Source organism: Rutilus rutilus (genome assembly GCF_951802725.1).
Source record: "Rutilus rutilus genome assembly, chromosome: 2".
Lineage (NCBI taxonomy): Eukaryota > Metazoa > Chordata > Actinopteri > Cypriniformes > Leuciscidae > Rutilus > Rutilus rutilus.
Genome location: NC_140210.1, coordinates 45,837,831 through 45,849,286, shown reverse-complemented (window position 1 = coordinate 45,849,286; position 11,456 = coordinate 45,837,831). Strand labels below are relative to the sequence as shown.

At 36.9% G+C, this 11,456-nt stretch overlaps 1 protein-coding gene across 1 annotated transcript in view; it reads right to left on the bottom strand.

The window, feature by feature from the left end:
• Positions 1–920: 920 nt before the first annotated feature.
• LOC311286596 (uncharacterized protein) overlaps positions 921–11,456 on the bottom strand; it is a 55,498-nt gene continuing 44,962 nt past the window's right edge. The window contains exons 7-11 of the mRNA XM_084402827.1: positions 9,964–10,338; positions 9,823–9,879; positions 2,409–2,519; positions 2,250–2,317; positions 921–2,141 (exon numbers count right to left, since the gene is read on the bottom strand). Of these exons, the coding sequence (XP_084258953.1) occupies positions 2,292–2,317; positions 2,409–2,519; positions 9,823–9,879; positions 9,964–10,338 (569 nt within the window). The 3' untranslated portion in view covers positions 921–2,141; positions 2,250–2,291. The remainder of the gene's footprint in view (positions 2,142–2,249; positions 2,318–2,408; positions 2,520–9,822; positions 9,880–9,963; positions 10,339–11,456) is intronic.

Genomic DNA, 11,456 nt, shown 5'->3' with positions numbered 1-11,456 from the left:
GGTAAGCCTTTCTCTGCAAGCATGCCAAAAAATAAGCCAATCAGATTTCACTCCCCTTCTGACTTAGAAAGAGGATCTTATTATAATATTACAGCCGCTTAATCTGCATGTTTCCACCCACGCGCCGCCATTTGGTTTACACAAGCGACAACAGTGTAACCAGTTCTAACGCAATGGCAAAAGTTCCAGCAAAGCTTGCAAACTGTTCTGTCATTGCTGCACAGACGAGCACTGAACACTATTTAGGGTCCCAGCCTCGGATGAGACGAGATAGTAGTGGATACATTTTATTTTCAACAGAAATTCCCCAATAACAGATAAATCAATGTAACTCCACAACAACTACATAAATGTATCCACTAACCATTCAGAAACATCCAGGTGCGTCTAAAAATTGCAACCTCTTCCTGAGTCTCTCTGTAAGGCTGCACTCCGCTGGTTATTTCTGAGATTTTGGTTGACTGAGATTTGCATGTTTTGCTATTGTATCCGAAGCTCATGTAAAGGATCGGCCCTCTTCTGAATGGAGGCGGGGAGCAGCAGCTCATTTGCATTTAAAGGGACACATGAAACAGAGCGTTTTTGCTCACACCCAAAAAGGGGCAACTTTGACAATCTGGGGGGTATTTTGAGCTGAAATTTCAGACACATTCTGGGGACACCATAGATTTATGTTACATCTTGTGAAAAGGGGCATAATATGTCACCTTTAAACCAGAACGAAAGAGTCGTAAATATTTACTTACAACACAAATATTTTTAGATTTGTTGGGCCTACTCTTGTGCCCCTGGTTTTACCTGGTATTGACCACACAACAAGAAGTTGCTTTATTGCTAAGACCTGAGGGAAGAGAGAGAGAGAGAGGGGAGACGAGGCTCAGCTCGGGAAGAAGAGATAAGAATGAGCCAGATGGATTAGATTCAGATTAGCAAACTTTATTGTTTTTTACAGGTTAGGATTCTCAAATTCAGTCTTAGTGGAAATACATCCTTACAATTTCAGTGGCACACTGGCAATGCTTGCATACTGATAGAGGTTGAACTAATGTCTAGGAGTAGTGACATTGTCCAAGATACAAGAAAAAATATTTTAGAATAGCCATGCAAAATATGATTATACAAACTAAACAAAAAGCTAGCAATAATATAAAAGGAGATAAACAAAATACAACCCGGCACCCAGCACCCCTTGTGGTCATATGAGGAAGTTACAAAAAGTTGTCACCTAAATGCATGTAATAATTTTTTTAATTTTTTTTAATGAACATGATTAAAATAGCATGATTTGATCTTCCTGAATACCTTGGGCCTTTGATTGCCTTAAACATATCAGGTTTTCACTGGTTGTCTGAATATCCTTGCTTAAAGAAATCTCATGAATTAAGAAATAAAATTCTCCCTGATCTTTTGACATATAAGAATTCGTTAAAAACATCCTGTAATTTTTTTATTAAAACCAAGCTCAGAAAACGACTTGTTTTGCAATTTGTGACATTATAATGTAATAGTGTGATGAAAGACTGCCTCTGCAGAAGAAAATCAACTCCTACTTCTACATCATTGCCTCTTTAGCCCCGCCCACTGATTCATGCATATCATGTAGTAAATACAAGAGATGTTAACACAGGATTACTCCTGCAACAAAACCATAGAGACGCCTCTGAGGATTACAAGACGTCTTTGCATTGCCATCCTTGTGATCCTAAATTTAAGTAAGCGTAGATTCACTTTATTTTTAACTAAATATTTGTAGTATTTACACATTTAGCGGGGATGTTGAAAAATATTTGAATATTCAAAACTTTTACCCAATCATAGCAGTGAGCGTTTACTTCCAAGTCTTGACTATAACGTCTATAAAAAATGAGTGTTTCAAAGAGAAGGTCAAAAACAGGATATGAAATAGATACTTCTACATTAGGATGTTTTGTGGTGTTAAAATCTTGATAACATTACGAGTGGACGATTCATGACCCCTTTAATACTAGGATCAGAGATTTTCACAGTGACTGGCCCATATTGAGCTGTACATTCCCATAAACTGTATGTGCTTGGCTCTTTGGGACTTCAGGTCTGTTGATAGGTTTCACTTTAGTGCTCTTGTCTGTGTTAGGAGTGTCATTCTCGTACAGATTCTCTTCCTGCATCAAGAAAACAAAAGTGCACTAGTAATATGTCTGCTGGGTCATTGCATACAGAATAATAAGTTGGGTTTTTAGGTTATTTTTTAAGGACAGAAAGCGACTTACAAAATCTTTGGCATCACTCATCTGTTCATCTCTGCCTTCATTTTACTTGTTGACAGGCGTCACACTGCCTATGGAAATATCAAAACAAAGAAATACATTGGTCAAATCTTTCTATTGTTTTAATTTTGCTGATAGTAGACATGGCTTGTTTATTTATACCTTTACTTGCTGATGTCTTGCGAACAGCGATCACTCCAACTGCAAGTATGATCACTGCTATGACCAGACCAACGACAACATATAGTATGTATACTGTAGTGTTCGAGGATGCTGAGGAAGAGATAGAAAGATATTTTTGTATCATTAAAATCATTCAGATAGTCATTATCTGCATCATTTCCTCCAATTAAAGGAGCATTGACTTGTTGATGTACTTAACCCTCTGGGGTCTGGGGTGTTTTTGGGGTCCTTGAGATGTTCTGACATGCCCTGACATTTGTGCTTTTTTCAGTTGCTTATAAACATATTAATGGCAAAGGTGTAAATTCACTCTATATAGCACAAACAGGACTACAATAATATGTGAGCCACATGTATGTACATGTTTTCATTTTTGAGAGAATAATGTTTATGCATGGTTAGGGACTGTTCGTTATTTATTTAAGGGGCCACCGGAGGAGTTTTGAGATCTGTTGTCAAAAAAGACATGACCCTCCCTTCGCCAGCAATAATTTTTTCTATGACCCTCCAAAATGATTGTGAAAAAAGGCATGACCCTCCCCGATAATTTATTGATTAGCCTACTTCAGTACTGGTTTGCGCTTGGCAAAGGTGTTCAGATAGCCATTGTTTGTTTGTTTTTTAAACCATAAACTCTTGCTTTCTCGTCTTACTAGGGCTGTAACGATAGACCAAACCTACGATTCGGCTCGTATCACGATTTTTGATTTTAGATTTGAAAAAAGAAATCATGTTTTCGGTGCTGATGCTGTGTGACGCGTTTAACGTGTGGGTGGCGCTGCCAACAAATCATCTAAAAGCTGTCACAAAGAACCGGCAAAAGTAATGATTATTAATATGTCATATATAGCTAGGATACATTTTAATTGTTTATTAATAAACAAGTGTTTTCTGTGTCTACTGCAAAGATGAAGTTGACGATGCGTCGCGATCTTCTCAGGACGCGCCAGAGAGAAATGCACATTTCATAAGCAGAAAGCAGTCTGTTTTCTTTCGTTATGAATTGTTCTGTTTAAAAGTAGACATTTCAAGCTTTCTATATTTTTCTCATGTCTGTAAGGCAAGTAGCATACCTTACGCTGAGTTACGGTTCATTTATGAGACAAGAGTCCAGTTCACTCGCCCGCGCCTCCGTGTCATGATTATCTATTTTCTACTATATTTAGACTACTTCTTATTTATTAAATCCAGATGAAACATTGATTAAAATTAATAAAAAAACGAAATTCACTTTAAATAAAGGCTTTGTGCTTTCTGTTTGAGGTCTCTGTGAAATTTTTAAAGTCGCTTCAGAGCAGTCATGTTCGGAATGGAGAACTGTCACGCCCGTAACATTTTTTTTTTTTTCACATAAATGCGAACACGAAAAATAAAATAAAAATAATATAATATTTTATGTTCTGTGGAGGCCGATCTTTATTCATCCGGTGGGTATATTTTGGTTTGCACAGTGTAATTTATAGAATTACTAAAAAATATTTTGCCACCTAAAAGTTAAAGATTTTTTTGTGTCACGTCACGTGTGTTTCCCTCATATTAAATATAAAACGCATGTGTAGACTGATATTTTTCTAATGTCTTGACTCCTTTCAGACGTTTCAAATAAATGCATTTTCTGAGAATTTTTATTTTAAGTTTTGACTGCAAATGTCACGTCCATTCACTGGAATCGCCCAATTTTAACGAATTTATCCTCAACTAGTTTTTGTGGTGTAGGTCTGTGTATTTTATGTTAACTTAAATAATACTAATAGTAATTTAAAGATGTGGTAGTGCTGCGAAGATCGCGAGTCGTCAACTTCATCTGTCTAGCCGACACTGACATAAAAATTGATGAACAGGATTTTTTTTTTTTTTTTTGCTTTTTTAATACAATACAAATTTCATTTAATTTATTGTTAAATAAAATTATAAGCCTATTATTTTTAGTTTATTAACAGCAACAACAGCTGTAAAGATGAAGTTGACGATCGCCATCTCCGTAGCCTAGTGAACACGCCTATTGAGAGAAATGCACATCATTATTTCTTTTCGTTTTAAATTGTTAAAAAGACATTTCAAGCTTTCTTAAGATATATTTCATGTCTGTGAGGCATATGCTGAGTTTCGTTAAGTTAGGATGAGATGCGCTCCTGTTTACGAGCAGTGCAAGTGACCACGCGGGCGCCTCTATGATTGTGTTGTCTGCTATATTTGGTATTTGGCAATTGGTTGAAAATTTTTTTTTTTTTAAATTAAGATACAATTTATACAAAACGAAATTCACTTAAAAAAATCGTTTTCAGCAAAACAAAACTTTAATTAAGTGGTCAAAATCATGTCTGACCCGCTCCATGTCTCTCGATATTGCGTATAGGGGCCTACTCGTGTGTGCGGTTCACTTTTCATAATCAACATAGATGAAAAAATAACATTATTATATTTTAACAAAAATGAAACTAAATGAGCTTATTTAATGGTAACAACACAGTAGGCCTACAGACTCTAATTGCTGCACATTCATTTTATTCTGAATTTTGCACACACAAGTTGAAAGGCATTTGTTATGCATGCATGTAAAACATATCTGCAACATTTATCAAGTTGACTGATAATTATGCGTGCATTTATTAATTATTATCTTAATGAATAATGAACAAGGACGAAGCATGTAAACTGTTTGTTTAGAATTTGGATCGATCATCGCAAATAGATCCGAATGAAGAAACGTACAAAACCATAGTAGAAAATGGGTGGGCCCGCTCCCAATGGTAGCGCCGCGGCTGGTGGTAGCCCTACATCTTACACATCGTGGAAACAAAATAAGAATGGAAACTAAAATATGGTAGTATCGCCCTACAGCGCACATTCTATCAGCAGTCCCAATACTGTTAAACTCGACGTACGTTCACATCACATGTCAATGCAGCGGTAGAGTTACACTCACAGGACACTGTGCACTTAACAACAGTTCATTATTTGCTCGTGTTTTAAGTCTTTGCCGGGTAAACATTTCATTGGCGTTCTGTTCTGACATGATACACTTTTTCTAAGGCGTACTGAAGTGCGCACGCACTGTCAAACAGCGCCAAACTGGATTTTTGTTGGGTCAGACCCATCTGATATCGAAGGGGGGCTGATAACGCGAGATCAACATGGAGCTAAATGGAAAAAAAATAGCACCAAACAAGCCACTTTGAAATGTTGCTGTTTTAATGAATATAAAAGTTGGGTGACCCTCCCCCTAGACTAAAAAAAAGTTGGATGACCCTCCCCTCAACAAAGAATAAAAAGACATGACACTCCCCTATTTTCCTCCGGTGGCCCCTTCCATAAATACCGAACGGTCCCTTATCGAAAAAACTAAAAATTAAAGTTTCTGAAATAAGGCCACAAAACACATACTAAATATGTGGCAATAAGACTTTTGACTAATGGATGTCATCGCCTAGAGTTTTTTTCTTCAAAATGATGTGAAAATTATCCTGCCTAATCATTCACATAAAACGATACATTGATGTAAGTTTTGTGAAACTCTTTTAGTTTGGAAAGCCAATATGTGGATGGGGCGTAAATGCTCCAACAGCATCATGCATATTTAGTAGTGCACACCTGAGGAGACAATGGGGCCCGCATACTTAATGAGCCATTCATTCAGGTGTGTCACCTATAGCTAACTTAAATATACAAGCTTCATAAAAATGATCATTCTAGAAGAAAATTTCAGATGGCATTTAGAGGCTTTTGCATCTGAACTCTTCATATATACACACACATATATATATATATATATATATGTATATATATATATATATATATATATATATATATATATATATATATATATATATATATATATATATATATTAGGGCTGGGCGATTTAAATCGTGATATTGTTATGCGCATCTCGTCAGTAAAGCCGGTTAATTGATTAAAAGTTGTTTTAAAAAAAAAAACTCTTTTAGGCACACACAGACATCAAGATTCAGTCTATGCATCTCAACAATGGTGATGAGCAGAATATTCAATTAGGAAAAGTAAATTACATAGACAATTTAGATCATAATTTATTCATACCACAATGCATGATGGGAGCCATTAATGAGTTGTGATTGGTGGCAGCCACTGCAACATGCTTTATTATTGTCACCATTGTTGAGATTCACAGGCTGATTATTGATGTCTGTGTTTCTAAATAAATACATTTGAAAGCGATTTTATCAGAACAATGTTTATGAAATATTTTGGATTATAAGAAAAACACCGATAATCACAAAGCTGCTGCTAACAAGTTCAACCAAACTAGCTCAAAAAGTTTCATTTCTCAGATCACAGCATGATTATGTCAAAACATAACTAACACCATCAGATCACATTTTCTTTGTTCATTTGACTGTTACAAATAAATAACAGCAGACAAACAAAAGTTAAAGTGAATGTATAAGGGTCAAGAGCCCAACTAAAGCAAACACCCATCACCATAACGGTGGCTTAAAATTTGTGATTTTCTCCTTCAGTGATTCTGCTTGTTAACATCAGGTGTCTTCAATAATGCTCAATCATCACTAAATTAATCACTTAATTATCTCTAACTTTAACACTCTTGAGTGTTAATTTAACACTGGAGTTTTTGCTGTGTAGTAAATGCCACTCCATCTGAAAGCAGGTGATGGCGATTTACTACTAATCAAAGAACCGGCTTTACTGACGAGATGCGCATAACAATCTCACGATTTAAATCGCCCAGCCCTAATATATATATATATATATATATATATATATACACACATACTCATACACACACACATATATATATGCATACACATACATACTTTATAATCTATTCAAAACTAGTCAACGTCTTTCAAAACTATACATTTCAAAGTATACATTTTATCATACGTATTTCAAAGTAAAGGATTCATTAGTTAGTTGATGACTTTATTTTTGACAAAACACATACAGTATATATTCCTACAGTATAGCAATAGAGTTTGCTAAAAGCTGTTCATTCAATACAGCAGTATTTGAAAATCGATAATATTTTGTAAAGTTACATTTATATTTGCATTTATGTCAAAATTTTAAACATCAAAAGGACATTTATTAATATGTATTCGTGTCAAAATGACATATAAACATATTTTCCAATTTTGCATGGAAACGCTTCCAAGACGCTTGCGTGTCGCGTGAAAAATAGGCGTCGGTTCTATTTCTGGCATCTATTTCTACAATGTTTATTCCTGGTTTCCACGTCAGCGCTGTTTGATCCGTTAATAACGGAGAAATGTGAATATTTCTCACTAGATCTCGCAGCGATGTTATTACTTCAGTGGCGAATTCAAATGCTTTATTTACTGGATCTCGCAGTTACAGTGTTGCTTGATCAGGCTCGCGCTGCACTGGTCCAAACTGATAAACGGTCCACACAAACACAACAACGAGTAGCTCAGTTTCGTTCCGCTTACAAATAAAGAAATAAAGTCTGGATTGTAATAAGTGAAGATGCTGAGATCCTGAGAGATCTGTTAGTGTTTAATGTTCTATTGGGGTTTAAAGTGTTTCTGTATGGTGTGTTTCATGTGTCACCATTGTGTTGAAGAGTAGAGCCTGAGCTTCAGTCCAGGATGAGAAGAGAAACTCTGATGACATGCTGCATGTTGCTTTATTTAACTGACAGTAGCTGTGTAGTTGCTGATACAGTGACGTATAGTCACAGCAAATCATGCATGTAGTTAACTGCATGTTTTTCAGTAAAAAAAATCTGAAAATAAATGTGAAATAATTGTGTTTTAACTGTGTGTTTCTGTTAAAAAAAATTAGTGAAGATTTCTGTAAAAGTATTTTGCACTTATTTAAATTAGGATATTTTAAAGTAATTTTACGTTTTTTGTATGGCAGCCATTGCTGACAGTCATTTGACTCTTTTTTTATGGGATTTTTTTACAGTGAAGGTGTTTGATCGTAATAATTCAGGAAATAGCTGTAAAATAACAGTGTTTTTCTGTAAAACATTTAAGGAAAATTTCTGTAAACGTTTTTTGCACGTTTAAATTAGGATTTTTTACTTTATTTTTACGGTTTTTGTTTGGCAGCCGTAGCTGACAGTCATTGACCGGTTTTTTAAGTTTTTTTTTTTTACAGTGCTAAACACAACAGGAAGTCAGCTATTTTTAACTTCCTCTCAGATTTTGTGCAGTTTCCAGATGTTGTACTTTAACGAACTCCTCCTAGTTTTGATTTGATCCTCTTCAAATTTGGTGAGTGTAATCTTAAGGCCTTTGCGACGTTAAATTGCGAAGATCTTGAGTTTTCATCGAAGGGTGTGCCCTCGGCGGCCTGACAAATGTGTGGGGCAAAATGGCTCAATAGCACCCCCTACATTATTGCCCCAGCTCTACATTTCACGTACAGGTATGAAATTTGGTACATACATCTAATGACCAGAGGTGGGAAATCCAGGGGCCAAAGAGTCCTGCCATGTTTATTCCACCCATAAACTCGGTCATCTGATTTCACTAATTAGTTCTCTCTCCTGCTGAATTAGCAAATCCAGGTGATTGGAACAAAATACTGAGGAGGACTTTTACTTTCTGAACCTGGACTTTACAGCTCTGCATAGCAATGCCACATGTCAGCCAAGAGCAAATAAATAAACCAGAACTGGACCTTATCTGAGCCACAAAATCTGTGTATATTAAATATGAAGTCATCTCAGCCTGTTAACAAAAATAATCACTGAAAGAAAGAAGAGAACAGAAAAAAGAGACGAGCAGAAGCACAAGAACTACAACTGACTTCAGCCTCAGCCTCAGATGAAATCAACTGAAGAGAAAAGAAGACATTAAATCTGTGAAGATCTCAGCAGAGGAGGATTAAACAACTCCACAAACAGCATTACCAGCTTCACTTATTACTAACCAGACTGACTTTATTTCTGTCAGACATCTACAAAAGTTTTATTGAGAATTAACAGAGGTTTAACTCTAATGTGTTTCATTTGAAGTCACCATAACAGTGAATAGTGTTTCCATTAGTTGGGCTCTTAACTCTTATTATATTTTATTACTTTTGCATGTAAGCCTGATGAAGAATAAATGTTAAGTTTCAACCTCGATTCAATGTTTCCATCAGGGATATAGTTCTTTAGAATTAAAAACACAAGAAGTACTGTTTTTAAGTAAGTATGGCAAATTCAGAACTACTGTACAGTGAATGACAGCCAGACACCCTGAGAACAATTTACAGGTTTCATACATTTTTAATAAAACATGTCCATGACTTTTGAGGCAAATATTTATGTTCATATTCATATTCAATTCATGTTCAAATTTACCATAGCATATCTGTAGCCTACATACATTAGAAAACATTCAGCAAATAAGCCAATAGAAACACAGTGTGTAACATTACCAGGTGAGATGGTCACTGGTGTGACAGTTGTAGGGCTGGTGTTAATGCTGCAAGTGTCTGAAAGTTTGGATGAATAGTGATTAATGAACAGAGACACAAATATCATGAGTGTGTAGAAAGAGCTCATGTGAATATAATTACCTGCACAGTATGCAAAATCACAGAGAGTTGGTCTAACGAGCTCATAGACATAATAATTGCCTGGACAGGCTTTGACTTTAATGGGAAAAGACCCGAAAAGGCAGCAGTAACTGCCATAGTGACCGCAGACATCTCGAGTGACGACTCCATCTGTTACTGTTGGGTGTCCACCACGTATCCACAGTGCGATATGAGTGCCACAGCTGTACCTCGCAACACATGTGTCTGGGATATGAGCGCTCAGGCCGTTAATGAAGAGACGATACCAGCCGCTCCAGGAGACAGACCTGTCACAGTTGTAGAATGAATGTAAGCCATATCCATTATTGATGGATCTCCATGTATCGTTCAGCACAGTGTAGTTGTAGCAGGGGTCTGCAGAGAGATTAGTGGTTATGAAAATATATAAGTTTCTGAAAAACTTGTTATTATAAAATGTAACCAGAAATGCAGCTTTTGGTACAGCTTCTAACCAGCTTGATTTTATTTCTGTCAGACGACTACAAAAGTTCCTTCAGAGCTTACATTAACATCCTTCAGTTTAGATGTTAATGTTTTATTGTTTTATTTGAATGCCATTATGGTGATCAGTGTTTGCTTAAGTGCACTCTTGCCCCCTGAGTTTATAACTTTAGATTTTCTCTGGCTGCTGTTACTGTTATTTTTTTTATTTTACCCAGGTTCAAGTTTGCATGGCGTGTGACATTTGGAACCTCATTATGTTGTGATTCTAGGTAAGATTTATAGAGTGAAACAGCACGTCTTTTTAAGTTAACCCTCTAGGCGCCACGGTTGAGTTTACTCGACAAGATGCGGCACTGAATAAAACGGCCGATTTTGTCAAATAGGGTGTCAAATTTCGTTCGACCTCCCCTGCACTAGATGACAGACATGTGTTGTAAAGTTTTTCTTTCTTCAAAGCAGACCAGGAGACGTTGGGATCACGTTCAAACAGAAGAGTTTCTTTATTTGAGCACGGCTGCGGTGCTTCCAACATAATCTAAAGTATATACATTTACATGGTGTCTTACTGTGCGTTCACACCGGACGCGAATAGCGCGTCAAATTCGCGCCTGCCGCATCTAGTTATACGCTTGACCACTTTGTGTTAATTCGCGTGTCAAGAGCGAAATCGACGCGCGTAAAAACAAAAGTTTGAAGCGAAATTTACGCGCGTCAGAGGCGAAAGTTTCGACCATCTTTTTTAGATGTTTATCGAGCATTAGCGTTAGCATTAATCGAGAGAGTCACCGCTCGTATATGCTCTGGAGAGCAGAAACAGCTGCGTATGGGACATTGTCGCTGTACTCAAGTCCACCAGACCCTCCGGAGGGTTTCAGGAGTTTCACAATTTGCTCCAGGAGCTAGTTTGGTGGACCTAACGGTGAGGACGCTGACGAGGACAGCGTAGGCCGTATAAGGCCTCGGCCTCGAGTGGTCGCTGCCTGACGAGCCCGCGCTGTACAGCCCGGCGCGAGGTTCACCCTCGCCCG